At 35.1% G+C, this 18818-nt stretch overlaps 1 protein-coding gene across 2 annotated transcripts; it reads left to right on the top strand.

The window, feature by feature from the left end:
- Positions 1 to 6: 6 nt before the first annotated feature.
- Positions 7 to 9211, top strand: CCDC59 (coiled-coil domain containing 59). Of its 2 annotated transcripts, XM_007126445.4 has the most exons (5): positions 7 to 266; positions 1241 to 1577; positions 2681 to 2780; positions 4527 to 4688; positions 7936 to 9211. In XM_007126445.4, exons 1-4 carry the CDS (start codon positions 113 to 115, stop codon positions 4686 to 4688), a joined length of 753 nt encoding a protein of 250 aa, XP_007126507.1. In that variant the 5' UTR covers positions 7 to 112; the 3' UTR covers positions 7936 to 9211. The 2 variants fall into 2 exon arrangements, with proteins under 2 accessions (XP_007126507.1, XP_007126506.1); XM_007126444.4 differs by lacking the exon at positions 7936 to 9211 and having other exon boundaries at positions 4527 to 4870.
- The last annotated feature ends 9607 nt before the right edge of the window (positions 9212 to 18818 follow it).

Below are 18818 nucleotides of genomic sequence, written 5' to 3'. Positions count from 1 at the left end.
CAGATAAGTAGAATTCCGATCTGGACTGTGGGTGGGCGGCTGATTGCTTCTGCCTGATGACGTATTTTTTACCGCGCCAGTTGTGTTTTTCTGGCGCCGCGGTTGGTGTGCCATGGCGCCGGTAAGGCATGCAGCAGCCGGGCAGACAGGGAGCTTTGCGACGCGTGGCGAAGGAGTTTCACTGGTCGGATTCAGAAATAAGAATGTGAAACGGAGGACGTGGCGACCTAATCATCCGCAGGCCTTCGCGGGGAGCGTTCGCGAGGGTATGTATGTAAGAAGGCAGCCTTTTACAAGTCCTCGGGCCTGCGAAATCTTAGGATACGCGATCCGCCCAAGCTGGGAAGGATTTAGGAACCAGACCGAGCCGTACTTGGGGCAGAGAAATCTATTCTTAAGTCTGCTGAAGCCGTGGGCTTCTCAGAGTTCTGGATGGGAAGGCGAGGCAGTGTTGCTCTAAATCTTTCAACATTTTCCTCGACTTAATCCCATTTTTTAATGAGAACTCTTTTCCTCTATATTTTCCCCGTGAAACCGTAAGCAGAGAGAATCTATGAGTCCATTTGTGCATGTATTACGGTAAAGGATAGAAGGCGGGGCCGGAAATGTACTGCCCCGCACTCTTGCTGATTACAAATACCCCAGAGCCCTCCAGTCTTCTCTTACTGTGTTTATTTGCTTCGTTTTAGTTGTGTTTTTCATTTTGTCTTGCTGTTTGTAAGTACTTTTAAAACCCATTTGGAATGTATAAATGTTAAATAAGTAGTTTTCTTATAATTGCTGTTGAGAAAGTCATACACCGTCTTTCCTCGTTTGCGTTGAATTACTTTAGAAAATCAGTCGTAGAGTATTTTCTGTAACGTAAGGTAATAGATGTGAGGGTTTTTCTCTCGGAGGTATTTAGTGAAGACCTAGATTAAGTGTTTTAGATGAATTAAGAAATCTGTTTGATTTGTGAGTACAATAAGTTGGAGTTGTGCAACACTCTAGTCTTTTTTCCTTCTTTGAGATTCTTTAGTTCTGCACAATTACTGTTAGCCTGGTTTTTTTGCGAAGGACCAGTATACTGTTCATTCCATTAGCTTAAACTTGTTTTCTTGAAATAACGTTTTAAAGCAAAACATAATGTAATTCTATCATCTAAACGTGATGATGTAAAAAGATTTTAATTTAGCAACTACATTTTTCATGCAAATTATTTTCTCAGAAAGTAATTCATGACTGATATATTCTTCAACAGGACAAGGCTTTGCATTTCGAAGAAAACTAAAAATTCAGCAAAATTACAAGAAATTGATATGGAGGGAAAAGAAGGCTAAAACCTCACGGGAATCCCAGTTCACAGATCGGTACCCTGATCATCTGAAACATCTCTATTTAGCTGAAGAGGAAAGACTCAGGAAGCAGCTTAGAAAAGCTGACCAGTCTTTGTTAGAACAAGTTGACCAGCCTCTGTCAGAAGAACAAGTTGATCAGCCTTTGCCAGAAGAGCAGTGTAGCATTGACCAGGCTTTGTCTGAAGAACATTGTAGCATTGAGCAGCCTCATCCAGAAGAACAATGTAGCATAAGAATAAAGTATGTATTACCATCTTTTGAAATTCTTCATTGTAGATGTAAGTAGGGTTTTAGGAAAGAGATTACAGAACAATTTCTGTAGTAATTGGGATTTTTCTTAAGGCATATTAGAAGTCACAGGTAATTATGTGAAAATATTTTCATGGAGGCTTTCATGTTAGCTTAAATGACTATAAATTAAGTCAGGTAGGCTTAATAGACAAAGTAATGGAATGGGAGTTAAGAGACCTGGGTTTTAGATTTTAAGCCTCTCAAGTACATTTAACTTACTTGGACCGTGGTTAACTCCTGTTATTAATGTATGTTTTTTAAGAAAGTCTAATTTTTGAGAGGTATTATAGTGTAGTGCTTAACATCGTGGACTTTGGAGCTGGCTCTAATATGTTGGTGCCCAATGTCCTCTTCTCTAAAATGCAAATAATAATAGTAAGTAATTTATAGCCGCCATGGTGTACAACCCCAGAATGGATTATTTACAGACTGTGGTATCTTAGACCTATCTCAGATGTTGTGAAGATTAAATGAGTTCATTTTTATACGTATTTTAAAAGGCATGTGATACATGGGAAGTGCTACATGAGTGTTAACTGCTACTACTACTGTTATTATTAACCTGGATTTTTTTTTTCCCAGAGGACATAGACTTGGTTGCAATTAAAAAAACAAATGAAATGGAATAGAGACAAGTTGGTCAAAGAACTTTGGGATTAAAGTTCATGTACACCCACAAGGTCCTTCATAACGTCCTTCAAATTAATGCCTTTTTCAGTCTGTCATTTCTACCATTCATATGCTGGTTTCCTGCTTTTAAACATTTTCAGATCTTTCAGAGCTTTCTGTATTTTCCCTGGTTGAAATACTTCTCCAAGACTTTCCATTTACTATTTTCTATGTCTTGAAAGCTGTAACAAAATTTCTAATGTGTTATTTGGGCATTTTACTAATAAAATTAATGTCCTCTTTCTTTCAAATTCTCTTCACCCCCACCCCTTAAGTTGCATTAGTGAGATTTGACTATACAAGTACTATTTGACATAATTGTGTCGTAATTTTGGTTATATTATTTTTAATACTTGTGATTTGTTTTCATTTATCTTACAAAGTTCCATTACTATTCCAAAGAAAAATAAAAAGAAAACATCAAATCAGAAAGCACAGGAAGAGTATGAGCAGATACAAGCTAAGCGTGCTGCTAAGAGACAAGTAAGATCTACTTTTAAAATATTTAGATTCATGTTTCTTCATCTTAAGTGTATATGTAAGCTTTTCTTCTTAACATGGGGCACATAGTATGCCCTCTGTAAATATTTGCTGAGTAAATGAATAATCTGAGAAGAGCTGGAGAATTTCAACATTCAGATTCCTTGATTGTTTATATTACCCTTGAGAGGTGATAGTAGTAGTCAAGAATAGGATTTTTAAGGTACTGCTCATAGGTTAATAATATGAGCATCTGGGACAGTGTTTCTCAAGAGTAAGGTCCAGATAGTTGCAATTATTTTTAACAAGTGGCTCAAGAGATTATGCGTAATAAAATTTGAGAACTACTAATTTTTAAAAAGTGTAGATGATTTTCATAAATTTACATTAAAGAGTTGGTCTTGCTTATTAAAAACCTTACTAGATTAACTTAGCAAAAAGTTACCACACTTTGTTATCATTCAGAAACCCAAAATTATAACAGCCTTTTTCAAATGAGCAGAACAAAAGTATCCACAGCGTCAACAAAATTATTTTATTTGTGGTTAATTCTTGTTTCTTATATTGAAGCTATATTAATCTATCACTTTAAAAAGGAGAGCACATCAATCAAAAATACCTCAAAGATGGCGCTGACATATAATTTCTTTTATGTCTTAGCTTTACAAATTGTGTAATTAAGAAATCTGGAAGTTTAACATCTAAAATTCGTATGATTATTCTTAAACTGATGGCAGACTAGGGTAAAGCGGAAACATTTCTCCATGGAAAAACTGGACCTTTGTTTCATAGTTTGTTACGATTATGCATTTTTTTAACCAACCTTCTGATACCTGCCACCTTTGGAAATAGTATACCAGATGAAATATGGACCATTATACTGAAAAACATTTACTATTTCAAAAAACACTTCCTTTATGTATATATAAATGTTACATCTTTGTAATTGTGAAAATTGAGCATCAGCCCCTTATCTGTAAGGTGAAGATAAATCCTACCATAAAAAGTTTTAAAAGAATGGAAAATGCTGTGACGTATATGAAAGCACTTTGTTAATTATGTCACCATACAAATGTAAGGCTGTGTCATTTGGGGGCTATATGCGTTACAGGGGAAACTGAAAAACAGTTCACATATTGCATTATTTAAGAATTTTTAACTTTTGTATTTAAGAATATTGTATTTTAAGTAGTGATTTTCAGGTCTATAACTTCAAATTGTTTTTCTTTAAACTCCAATGAATTTGAGTCTATCTTAGCAAATCAAATGAGCATGATAATTCTTAAATAATCAAAACCATAATACCTAGCACAATATTTTACATATATATAGTTTGTAGTCAATAAATGCTTCCTGAATTAAATCTGGATCAGATGGCAAATTTAAAAGAATACCAGATATTCTGGAAATGATTTGTGTTACATGGACTAGATAACCTCTAACGTCACTTCTGACTCTTCAGTGGATCTACTTAAATGTGAAACCATTAAATAAATGTGCCTTCTTTCTTCTGTGCTTTAATTATTTATATACAAAAAATTAAAATTGTTTAATAACTTTACATTATTCTGTTGCATAGCATGTATCATAGCGGCAAAGAGGGTACACTGCTGCACTTATGAGTAACACTTCACATTTTGCAAAATATAAGACAAACCTGAAGTGTTTGCATGGTGATAGCTATTTCAACAAAATTATTGAACAATATCTATTGTTTGTTACTAATGATAATTATGTTAATAATTTCAGGAATTTGAGAGGAGAAAACAAGAGAGAGAAGAAGCTCAAAGGCTCTACAAAAAGAAGAAAATGGAAGTGTTCAAAATATTGAGCAAAAAGACTAAAAAGGGGCAACCAAACTTGAATTTACAAATGGAGTATCTTCTAAAAAAAATACAAGAAAAAAATTAGGTCAGACATGTTGCCTGATTAATCAAGGGTTAAAATATCTGCTGGCTATTGAGTTTCTTGTATATGTACTGTCTCTCCTAACAGTTAACTAAATTTGTCAACTCAGACTGGATTGCTAAGCTATACTAAATATAAAATGTCCAAATATTTTTGTTTTTCTAAAAGAAAATTTTCTATATATGCTCTGCATTATATATGATTTGTTTCTTATTTATTTGCTGCTGAATGAAGGTTGGCCTTAAAAACTGAAAGAGGGAACTTCCCTGGCAGTCCAGTGGTTAAGACTCCATGCTTCCACTGCAGGGGCCACAGGTTCCATCCATGGTTGGGGAACTAAGATCCCGAATGCTGCTTGGTATGGCTAAAAAAAAAAAAGGAACTGAAAGAACCTGCTATTTGAGCAGCAGGTTCAAGCATGTAATAACTTTTATACCATATGAAATTCAGATGAAATAAAGTGTTTTGAAAATAAGGGAGCAGAGCTTTCAACAAATCATTTCAATCAAATGTTTAAATTTAGCAATCAACTATTACGGTTTTGAAATTCCATAGTAATGGAATGGTGAAGGAGCAGAGACTCCCCTGCGACTTCTTAATTTATTTTAAATTACGTACATTTTATAGGGGGATGGTCTTTCCAGAAACCTGGAAGCAGGTTTCTACCTTCGGCCCCCACCATATTATAGTGAGGTCTTTATAAAGCAGAGTTTGATATTTATAATCTTTTCCTTAAGTAGATGTACATAGCTTGCTAGTGTAATATTTTTTGAATGATGATGGTAACCCAGCAGTGTCACAGCAGGAATTAAGCTTTCCAGATCCTGTGGGACCCTATTATGTAAGAACATTGTTACTGGACCTTACCAGAGTTGTCTCTCTTGGTAGGTTTGTGAGCCAAGGGAAAGTACTGGAATACTGCTTCTCCTGCCTCCTTGCAATCACTGCAAAATGAGAAAGGCTTGGTTATCATCATTAAAAAAAGAACTGCAATAATATTTGTAAAACATTGCATAGTAAAGTGCAATCCTTTATAAGTGGTAACAGATGCAGCCCAATATTGCATTAAGGTTTTGGTAAGTCCTCCCATTGTACTGAGCATTCTGCATCTAAAAAGTACAAGGAGGGAGACGCAAGAGGGAGGAGATATGGGGATATATGTGTATGTATAGCTGGTTCACTTTGTTGTAAAGCAGAAACTCACACACCATTGTAAAGCAGTTATACTCCAATAAAGATGTTAAATAAGTAAATAAATAAATCATGCCAGTCATAAAATGCAGTGTAAAAGAGCAAATTCTGAATATAAAGAGATTTTGATAATACTAGATAGGAAAGATCAGGACCACAAATGACACCTTGTGATTGGGACTGCACCACAGCAAATCTATACTTTGCAAGATAGTATCAGTGTTTGAAATGCCGGAGAGAAGATACAGTGTGCCATGCTAAATGCATGGTGATAAATCTAACTTCTTGCTGAAAAATTTCTTCCAATTTATTTGAAGTGTGCAGGGCATGGATGCCTGACAATTGGCATAAACTGGTTGGCATGATTAGGCTGAAGCCATCCCCAGTTAACCTTCCTACAGACCCATGAGTTTGTACTATGAATTGTCTTTGACAATAACAACTACTGGGTTCTGGGAACATAGTTTTGTCCAGGATAACTGCTGTATAAATCTGGTGAGTGTGAGGCAAGTGTTATAATTACTTTGGATGTTGTGTATTCTTTGGACCTTATAAAAATTGAGACATACCATAGACTTGATGTTGAATTAATATTCACTTTTGAGGAGCTGCATGAGCTACATCCATTTCCAAAACCCCCCACTGAGGTCATCCCAGTAGCCATTCAAACTTGAAGAAATCTCAGGAATAAAATTCATTTCTCTGAGTCTTTATTACAATAAGGATGGCCACATCTCAGTCCTCACAGTACTCCCACACAGCCAGTTAAGAAGCCGATCAGAAAAGGCTACCCCTGTTCGTTCAAGATCTCAAGGTGAGCAATGGAATTGTGACCCCTAGATGCCTAGTACCCAACACAAATGTGCCCTGTCCTCCGTCCCTGAAAAAGTAAATATTTCACAGTGGTCAGTTTATATGCAGCTTCCCTTACTAGACACATAAATAAAGACAGTTAATATTTGTTATTTTTGTGGGAAAACTATATCTAGATGGTTATACCTCAGGGATTTACAGAATTCTCATATTCCATCTAAACAAGTCAGTCTAAACAAAAGGATTTAATTTTTCTTTGAGAGTTCATCCTTGTAAAATATGTAGATTACTGTGCCCTCTTAATTTAAGTAGTTCACAAGAAGACTTAATATAGCTCTTCAATATCAGCTGAAAAGCTTTACAAACCATGTAAAAAAAAAAGCTATAATTTTGTTAAATTGTATAAATTATTTGGGTCACAATCTGTCAGCCATGGATGTTTTCCATTCACCGGAACAGAGATGATTCCATTTGACCAACGTTCTAAACTAAAAAACAAAAGAATATTGGGGGGATTAACTGGTTATTGCGAGCAATAAATGCCTAATTTTTTAAAAAAAGTAGCTCAGTCCTCTCATGAACTTTACGCGGGCCTCTCACTGTTGTGGCCTCTCCCGTTGCGGAGCGCAGGCTCCGGACGCGCAGGCTCAGCGGCCATGGCTCACGGGCCCAGCCGCTCCGCGGCATGTGGGATCTTCCCGGACCGGGGCACGAACCCTTGTCCCCTGCATGGGCAGGCGGACTCTCAACCACTGCGCCACCCGGGAAGCCCCTCATGAACTTATTAAAGCAACAGTTCCTGAGCTTTTTCCATACAAAGCAGAAGTGAAAGCTTTCTCCTCTTTCCCTGCTTCTCTTCGACAGTCCCCCACTTTGGGTACCCCTAACCATGTCGAACCCTTCTCCTTTTGTTCACGAGAGACAGGATGATATATTAGGAGTATTAGCTCGCCGGAGCCTGTAGGCTGCCTCTCTTAACCTAGTCCTTGGTTTAGTAACCGAGGCATACTTTTTATGCTTGCAGAACTCGGCAGCAGCTGTCAAACTGGTTGAAGCCTCTGCCAATATGTTGTTTGCTTCTCACTGACTGTGGTTTGCACGTGCTGAACAATCATTGTTACTTTCAGACAACACTCAAGATTTCTCTATCAGCAACTTTTCCATTTATGAAGCCCTTTTTATCTCCCTTACACATCACTATTTAACATAGTTCAAACCTTACTCTTGTAATTTGATTCCTTTTCAGGATGAAGGGGAAACATGTGACTCTAGCAATAACTGAGGAAAGCATGCCCGGGACCGATCTTCAGAACCCATTTCAGATCATCTTGATTTAATACGGTTTATAGATGGATTTTATTTTAGAAATTACAAAGCCCTCCTCTTTTGTTGTATCTGCTGAAAATGCAGCCATTAAGGGGCCCCATTTCATAATATTTGATCTTCCCAGGTAGCAGAATTAATAGCTCTCACTGAAGCCTTTATTGTGGCAAAAGACAAAAGATATGCTTTTAGAATTGCTCATGATTTTGAAATGTCATGAAACCTAAAGGATTTGTGACTTCTTCAGATATTTTGACTAACTGTGGGAACAATATCAATGATTTAGTAGAAGCTATTCAAAACTCACAAAGAAAAAATGGTTATTAAATAGAAGCACATAGGCAGACCCAAAGCCAACGGCAATGTCCTTGCAGGGCTACATGCTAAATGAGCAGCTTTTACCACCCCAGCTGTATGAGATGCTTCTCTCCCCACCAAGATGACGTCCTTCCCCATCAAACCTTCGGATGGATAACTGCTCAATTTAAGCCAGCTACAGTTGACTCACAGCAATCAGACCAACCTTCTGAAAAACAGAATTGTCCATCACAGGGATGGAGGCTAGAAGTCTGACATCAAGGTGCTGGAAGAGCCATGCTCCCTGGGAAGGCACTAGGGAAAGATCTGCTTCACGTCTCTCTTCTAGCTCTGGCTCCTTGGCATGTATTAGCAAACTCTAGTCTTCACGTGGTGTCCTACCTGTGTGCATGCCTTTGTTTCCAAATTTCCCTTACGATAAAGACACCAGTTGTATTAGGACTCACCCTAATTACTCTATTTTCACATGATTACCTCTGTAAAGACCTTACCTCCAAATAAGGTCACATTCTGAGGTCCTGGTAGTTAGGACTCCAATATATCCTTTTTGGGGGATACAATTCAGTCCATAACACATATCAACTTGAAAATGCTTTTCGACATTACTGAATACCATTTCTGTTCTTATTATGGGCTCATGTTTCACAGTGCAAGCAAACTGCCAACCAAGCTACCAACTACCAAATCAGTGGATTTCTACTCACATGAGACCTTAAACTGAGGCTGAGTCAAAAAAGTCTCCAGAAGCAGACAAGAAGCAGTCACTTTGCCCAAGAACTGTGAATCAAGTAGATGACAGTGGATGTATAGCCCATGCCTGAAACTGACAAAATAAGACAGCTGAATGAATTTCTTTAAAACAGTCATTCTCTTTTTGTTAATTATTGTTCTGGTATTCTTGGTCATTTAACCCAAATATCACTAGATCATTGTTTTCTCTCAGCATAGTTGAGTTTAACCATATTCAGTTCTTGGTGTATTCGAAATACATGGTTATAGTTAGCCTGTGCCTTTGCAATAGCATTTAGTGCAGAAAGGCTTGGGTATATGGGAACTTTTTTTTTTTTTTTTACAGAATATCTCCATGCTACCAGTATCATGTAATTTTAGTTATTATGCAAGGCATCTGTGATTACTCTAGTCCCCAATGACCATGATCCATATGAGGTTTGGGAAAACTTTCCTGTGTTTCTCTGCAAAGGCCCAGTTTACCTGATCAAAAACCACACAGGCCATGAGGTCTAAGTGGAGACAACTTTTGTTACAACTCAATTTCAGAGGCTAAAAACAATAATAGATAATAATCAACACAAATACATGTCACTTTCAGGTATGTTCAAGAAATAAAAAATAATATAAAAACGATAGTGGGATACAACCAAGGGTCTTCAGTGCAAGTTTTCTAAGGATTGATTTTGAGTAACTCCTTCCCTATATCAGGTTGGTGAAACCAGGGCTTATTGCATGTTTGTTACCTGTTAGCTGATTAAGCTTAGAAATTTAGCCTACCTTATATCAACCTTACAGATTGTACAGAACCCATTAGTGAAGGCAAAGAAATATTCCATCCACCAAAATTAGTTCATCACTGGCTAGAAGGGTTGCTTGGATCAAGGAAAATTTCTACTTGCAGTTGTGTTTATGGTAATACAGTACAGTTGTACAGGTTTCAGAGAATTGTTATCTTAATGAATCAGCTTTATTGCTAAACCTCTGATATATAGTGACACTCAAAGATGATTCTATGCTAGAGTAGACTGAATTCCTTATGGTCAAACTTTCTCCTCTGGGATAGAGAGATAACCACAAGAAGGGACAGATGAACTTTGACCTCTTGGGCACACTACATGCAAAGCAGAGGCAGCCAAATGCCATAATCCCAAATTGGGGAAATCACATATAATGCAGAGGTGCTTTGATGGTGGAATCCTAAAATGGGCACCATACAAACACTCTAACCAGCCTAGGGCTTACTTAACCCACCAATCCAGATATAGCCATCCAATGGACGTCACTGAGAGATCTTGTTTGCCTAATATGGAACAGAGATTGTTCACCATCTCATGGTTATAGAAGACCTAACTCCATTTCTTATCCCCCCAAACTTTTTTTGTGAGAGCCTCCTGTATTTGGTCTTTTATTATTATATATATGCATACTAAAATTATTTTATTATCGTATACTATTATTATAGTATATGTAATATTAATACACTAGAAATAGAGAAACTAGCAGAAGGAGCTGGTTTCACAGAAGTGGAAAAAGTCAAGTAGATCTTTAATACCATCCACCCCCACTTGCCATCCTTAGGAGAAAGTCTTTTAGAAATTCTGCTTGAGTTTATACCATGGCAGTAGGTTTTGAAGGTGACTTTTTGTGCTTTTAAATGTAGATTAAAACCTGAATTTGTTTAAAAAGCATTAGCATATCTGTGTGACCTGCATTTTATGCTTGCTTTTTGAGAAGAGTAGTTTGGATTTCTTTTTTCCTAATCTATATATAATTTGGTATAGTATCAGTGTATCATTTTAAATTGTAAACATTCACAATAACTGCTTCCTTTATTAAAAAGTGATAAACTACTGCTAAATTCACTTATTACATTTACCCCCAAACTGCTTTTCCAAGCAAATTTATTTTTGATATACTTTATTAACAAATTAATTTAAAAAACAAATCTAAGTTTTGAATCAGAGAAGAGAGGCCTAAAATTTAGAGCAACCCACGCCTAGCCCTTTAAAATTATTTCTTGAGATGTATTCTGCAATATGGATTAACACAATTTATAATTCTGGATATTTCTATATGCTTCCCAGGGTGTATACTCTATCATCAACTCTGAAGGCTTATCCACATTATTTGATTTAATAGAATGTTTTTACATTAGTGGCCTAAAAAGTAAACCATCCACAGGAGTCATGCCAACAACCTTTTTGTATACAAAGAAGTTTTAGCAATAGTGGAATATGTATTGTTCTCGAAATCAGAAACCACTAATCTAGTGGGAAAGGAGAGAATAGGTCTTTGCTCTTGATTGAAATAGTTTAAGAGTTTGCAGTATTCTACTGTCCCAATAATGCCTAAAGCTGGGAAACATTAATAATTTATGTAAGGTATGACAGGAACAAATATGTTTGAATTATCAACTTACATATTTACAATTTGACTGAGGATGGAATTTATGCTTAGAGTTGTGATTACAAAATTATTGTTTTGCCACTTTTTAAAAAGCTATTAAAGAGTTGGAGAACTAGCTTAAATGTTCAATCTTGGGACACACTGTAGATGACAATTTCGAGTTTGGCTTCTGATACTATGAAATGGGACAAACTGCTCCAAGATTACACATTGAAATAGTAATAAATACTACTTTTAGGCCTTACTAAAAATGGCTCAATTAACTGTACTCATGTACATTTATTTCATTTATATTTCATAGAAACAGAATTTTAAACATAATTTAGAATTTAGAAGTGGGAATCTATGAAGTAAAATACTACTTATTTACTCAAGGTCACACAACGATTTGGTTTCTAAGCCAGAGACAGAAACTCAATTTCCTAACATCTACCCCAAGCTGTTACATGGATAACTCTAGAAATTCCATCTGTGAAATTTCAATCAAGACAGATATTTAAGCCCTTTGAAAAATTTGCTTACCCTGTAATTCTACATTTCAGACGGATTATTATACAGTAAGCCACAGTTGGGTTTTTTTTTGGACAGTACATGCTGGCACAGCATTTTGTACCACTTTGGAGTAACCATGACACACACACATTTGAATAAATTAATGTCTAGTCTCAACTGACTCTTCTCGGTTGACCAGTATAATCTCCTCTCTAGAATATAAAATGATTTCTTAGCTAGTTTTTCTTTCCTTTTAAAATGACACTCATATCTATAGGTGTCCATCTAACATTCCACGTCTGAGACTTTGGAGTCAGTGGAAAAGGAAGAAATGATGAGAAAACCATTTAGAACCATGTTAAATGTTTACATGAAAATTAATCACAAGTCTACTACTTACAAGCTGTGTGACATTACATAATAACTACTGCCTCTGTGTCCCAGTTTACCTTTCCGTAAAATGAGCATGATAATATAGGTTCATAACTTATTTTCCAAAACCCTTGGGTCCAAGGGTGTTTCAAATTCACAATGTTTTGGATTTTAGATAGGTAATTCAGTGCAAACACCATATATTTACATAACAGTCACAGTAGGGTTTCAAGCAGTATATTAAAATATTAAAATTGCTGCAGCAAAATGAATAAATATTCAAACTAAGAGATAATTCAAGAATAAAAATAGCCTCATATCAATTCAGGTCAGATTTCTGCCTGTGTGAAAAAAGAACAACAAAACCAAACAAAGTTTTCAGAGACTTCTGTCTTTCAAAATTATAGCTGAAAGATCGTAGACCTGATATAATATGTAAATCATAGAGTAATTTAAGTGGATAAATAAGTTATTTCATGCAAAGCACTTATACTGGTAACTGACACATAGTAAGTTACCTAATTATTATTTTAATTTTGTGTATCTCATTTTTTCTTTGAGATGTTACACATCGATTAAATCAACTTGTTTGCAATAAAATATTGTCAGTTGCCCAAAATTATACTAAGATCTTTATATACACTATCTCATTTACTCCCCTTATCAGTCCTCTGATAAACACTACTATTGCTGCCATTTTCCACTGAGGAAATTATCATTCTTTGTAATATACTCCCTTAATCAAACTTAATAAATTGATGTGCAAGACATGCTTCATACATCTCATACAGAGAATAGTATTCACCTCAAATAAATTCCTCAAAAGTTGTTCTTTGTGAAAAAAGTTTTCAAAATTGCACTTCAGTTGATTCAAGCATCTTGTTTCCAAATAGGAATGATATTCATTACTTATTTGATGAAAGTTTCTTTTAAGTCAGTGACTCATTTTACAATTATAAAAATGAAGAAAAGATATTCAAAGTTATCAAACTCACATATAACATGTTTCTAAAAAAATTATAGTTAAGAAATATCTATACTTGTCTTTTCTTATTTTCCAGTATCAGATGTATACACAAAAGGGTTCTCTTAGCTATCTGGTGGCCAACAAATTTTTGTACAGTATGAATTATGCCAAAGAATAAGCCAAGTAGCAGTACACTTTAAAAATGTATAAGTAAATGAATATTATAGATTTTCCCTAAATATTAGGGTCAGATGAAAATGCAGATTTTTTATAAAGGAAAATTATGTAAAATTATGAACTACTAATGCATTGGTATACATCTTCCCTGTATAGTGTCTTATATTCCACTTACTATATTACAAACATTTTTATATTATTAAATAGTCTGATAAATCCTTATATTAATTATTTATAGGTAAATAATATTTAATAATGTTGAGCCATAATCTTCTAATTAATTGCAAATTATTGACTTTTAGATTATGACTATCCTAAAATGAAAAACAATTGTAATGAAATTTGTGTATAAAAACATTTAAACACTTTTTGAATAAAATTTTCTTTAGATTTCTATCTTACATAAAATATCTATACAAACATTCATAACATATTTTGTGTTAAACTAAGCCATAATGTGTATCAGGTGGATGTTACAAAGTATTCCTTTTTGTGCTTTAAAAAAAACTCTTTTGGATCACACAAATATTCAATTTTAGTGGAAAGAAAATATAGAAAAAGAGCACTGTATATCTTTCAGATCTGAAAGAGAGTGAAAAAAAATGATTATTTTTTCCAACTCCTTCTTACATAGGCTTATTGAAAGATGAAAGCTCCTAATTATATTGTTTTATCATAAAGCTATGATAATTACCACCATTTTTAAAGAAAGGATATTTTGTTTTAATTAATTTGAAATGGTAGTTTGTACAAATGGGAGATAGAAAAAAAAAATCACTTCATGCAGTTGGCTCCAAAAAACATGAAGCTCCAACACCTGGATTCAGATGACATGATACTATACATAGAAAATCCTAAAGATGCCACCAGAAAACAATTAGAGCTCATCAATGAATTTGGTAAAGTTGCAGGATACAAAATTAATACACAGAAATCTGTTGCATTTCTATACACTAACAATGAAATATCAGAAAGGGAAATTAAGGAAACAATCCCATTTACCAGTGCATCAAAAAGAATAAAATACCTAGGAATTTATTCCTAGGAGGCAAAAGACCTGTACTCCAAAAACTTTAAGACACTGATGAAAGAAATTAAAGATAAAACAAACAAACAGATGGAAAGATATATCATGTTCTTGGATTGTAAGAGTCAATATTGTTAAAATGACCATACTACCCAAGGCAATCTACAGATTCAATGCAAGCCCTATCAAATTACCAATCGTATTTTTCACAGAACTAGAACAAATAATTTCACAATTTGTATGGAAACACAAAAGGCCTGGAATAGCCAAAATAATCTTGAGAAAGAAGAACAGAGCTGGAGGAATCAGACTCCCTGCCTTCAGACTATACTACAAAGCTACAGTAATCAAAACAGTATGGTACTGGCCCAAAAAGAAACATATAGATTAGTGGAACAGGACAGAAAGCCCAGAAATAAATCCACACACTCATAGTAAATTAATCCATGACAAAGGAGGCAAGAATATACAATTGATAAAGGTAAGTTTCTTCAATAAATGGTGCTGGGAAAACTGGACAGCTACATGTAAAAGAATGAAGTTAGAAGATTTCTCTAATACCACATACAAAAATAAACTCAAGATGTATTAAAAGACCTAAACATAGGACCAGATACTATAAAACTCCTAGAGGAAAACATAGGCAGAACATTCTTTGACATAAATCACAGCAATATTGTTTTGGATCCATCTCCTAGAATAATGGAAATAAAAGCAAAAATAAACAAGTGGGACCTAATTAAACTTAAAAGCTTTTGCTCAAGAAAGGAAATGATAAACAAAATAAGAAGACAACCTATGGAATGGGAGAAAATATTGCAAACAATGAGGCCAACAAGGGATTAATTTCTAAAATCCCAACAAGTGATTAATTTTGATATTAAGCTCATACAGCTTAATATCAGAAAAACAAACAATGCAATAAAAAATGGGCAGAGGACCTAAATAGACATTTTTCCATAGAAGACATATAGATGGCCAACAGGCACATGAAAAGATGCTCAACAATGCTAATAATTAGAGAAATGCAAATCAAAACTGCACTGAAGTATCACTTTACATCAGTCAGAATGGCCATCATTAAAATGTCTATAAATAATAAACGCTGGAGAGGATGTGGGGAACAGGAAACCCTCCTACCCTGCTGGTGGGAATGTAAATTGGTGCAGCCACTATGGAGAACGGTATGGAGGTTCCTTAAGAAACTAAAAATAGAGTTACCATATGATCCAGCAATCCAACTGCAGGGCATATATCTGGAGAAAACTATTTGAAAAGATACATGCAACCCAATGTTCATAGTAGCACTATTTACAATAGCCAAGACATGGAAGCAACCTAAGTGTCCATCAACAGATGAATGGATAAAGAAGATGTGGTATATATATACAATGGAATACTACTCAGCCATAAAAAAGAATGAAATAACGCCATTTGCAGCAACACGGATGGACTCAGAGATTATCATACTAAGTGAAGTAAGTCAGACAGAGAAAGATAAATATCATACGATATCACTTACATGTGGAATCTAAAAAATAATAATAATACAAATAAACTTATTTACAGGACAGAAATAGACTCACAGACATTGAAAACAAACTTATGGTTACCAAAGGGGAAAGGTGGGGAGACATAAATTAGGCTTTGGGGATTAACAAATACACACTACTATACATAAAATAGATAAACAACAAGGACCTACTGTATAGCACAGGGAACTATATTCAGTATCTTATAATAACCTATAATGGAAAAGAATCCGAAAAAGAATATATATATATATATTTATATCTGAATCACTTTGCTGTATACCTGAAACTAACACAACATTATAAATCAACTATACTTCAGTTAAAAAAAAAGAAGCAAAATAATTACCGCATTGCTTTTCAATAATATCCTGATATTATTGTAGTATGTTTCTAGAAACTTTCAGTTCTCTAGAAGATTCAATCTTATACAGATATTCTAGAGAGGAAATATGCTTTCAGTAAATATGGTTTTTTGTTTGTTTGTTTTTGTTTAAAGCAATTAACATTAGGTCTCAAAATGACATTCTGGAATTATAAGTGCCTTAAATTTAAAAAAATAAAAGAATGGATATCCAAATTGGGGAACCCAAGAATGTGGGTTTTATGGGCAGAGGTTATAGGAAGAATGGGGACCTGGACCATGTATTTCTTAAGTCTGATTTTTTTCCCCTCCTGTGCATATAAAGAACCATTAACAATGTAATGATTAATTTCAGAATAACAAAGAAGTCCAGCTATCATCCTGAGATTTAATGAGCCCTTTTCTGGAACACATGACATTTGTTCTTTCCTTCTAACAGATAAGTCCTCTTTGAACCAAAGCTAGACGATTGTAAAAGGCTGTCTGGCCTGAAGAATCCCTTATGGACCAAGTAAAAACCTTGAATTTAGTTTACACTTAATTTGTAAGTAATGTAACAATCCACACTTTATATTAACAAATGTTACTGCAACACAGGTAGGCAACCAATCGTTATTCTTTACCCTCACATTTTGTAGTTAACGTAGTTATATATTATAGTTAATATAAAATAAACAGTCAATACAGCATAGGTAGGGAGAGCTGTGGACATGTTTCACCCCGATACTTTATAGTTAATAAATGGTACTATATTTGAGATAGGGAGACCTTTAGACAGGTTGGCCTTCTTCATCTCATGTAATGCAATTGAACATTTCCCCAGTAATACTGATCAAAATAAAGAACAAAGTCTATATGTTCTCTGAATTGTGTTAAAGTTTATAAGTCCCCGGTTATAATACAGATTGACCTTTAATATAATGCATTTTTTTTTCTAAAATGAGATGAGAACATAAAATTTGCATTATCTAAAGTCACAGCATGAGACTGCTTAAACTCTGCAGCTGGATGTTCATAGCTGCTTTTCTCCTAATTCTCTTTGTAGTGCTGTAATTGGATGTGCTACATATTAAAATTCACATCTTTTGTGCTGATGTTGTATTAATGCATTTTCTCAAGTTGAGTGTTCAACTGTGACAACACAAATAATATAAAAATATAAAGGGCTCTGCTATCCCCGTTTTCTTCCTTTTGCTATGAATTAAAGAAAATGACCTCATTATGACAATGGATTTCTCCATGACCTACTACTTTCTTATTCCTTTAACGTCCTCTCCTGATGCTCCTGTATATGCAATTTATGTTGTACTATAATTCTCATGATTCAGTAAGAAATGAACCGTGATGCCACACTAGGTAGGAACAATGTTGTAAGGAAGAGAAGTTATTTTAGATGTACTTAATTAATTGAAAGTGGGATGTAATAGAAAAGGGATAATCTTGGATGACTTCCAAATTTGTATTTTGTGTGACATAGTGAAATGAAGTCCTGAGGGCAGGGTGGGAGGGTAAGAATTTGGAAATGACATCATATCATATCCTGTGGCTTCTCTACACCTTGCCTGTACCTGTGTAAGTAGTTTCCTTATGAACCTCTTCTCCAGTTTATGTCATCTGTTTCCTGCCAGGACCTTGACTGGTATAATAACTGGTACCCAAATTGGCCTCAGGAAGCAGAACTTCAAATTTTGGAAATAGATTGCTCACATATTTGTGGAGTGCTGGGAATGGACATGGGTGATCCATGACGTGAAGTGACATTATGATTACTCAAATGATCACTTATTTTAGCATGTGATGAAGTATATGTGCAGGCAACAGTATTGGGAATTCAAGTGGAGGTAAAACTCAGTTGCTATAGCAAAAACAGTGATTATAAAAGTTGTGGTGTCACCTGGCTCCTTCTGATGGCCCTAGAAAGTATATACGTGGAAAATGAACAGTTGAAAACTAAAATATCTGGCATGGCCGCTTAGAAAGTTTAAAAAGAAGTCTTGAAGGAGTTCCTCATTTCCTATGGCCAGAGGGTGAGAACAAAGTCCAAGGTCCAATTCTGAGGATTTCAGAATTCAAATAAATTCTCAAGTGCACCAGGTCTCTTACACTGATAGAAAAGTATTGGTGGCAGAAGGGGTGGAGTTTTAAACCACGAGAAAGGGTCATTTGAGTAGCAAGGATGAAGCTGGGAACTTTGATGTTCTCCCCACTTCCACCATCAATTCACTCAAATATAAGACACAGAGGGAAAAAAAAAAACAAAACTCTTCTGTATAAAAGCTTTTCAATGACTGCACTTGCATCACAAACTAATTCCCCTCACAACACACCCATCACTGCTTCTGGACAAGGATTGCTCTATGAGGAGATGGCCCACACACCCAAAGGAGTTCAGGACCTCTCCAATCGTTATTGGCAAGAA

This window comes from Physeter macrocephalus, chromosome 6, assembly GCF_002837175.3.
Source record: "Physeter macrocephalus isolate SW-GA chromosome 6, ASM283717v5, whole genome shotgun sequence".
Lineage (NCBI taxonomy): Eukaryota > Metazoa > Chordata > Mammalia > Artiodactyla > Physeteridae > Physeter > Physeter macrocephalus.
This window is presented reverse-complemented; position numbering and strand designations above follow the sequence as displayed.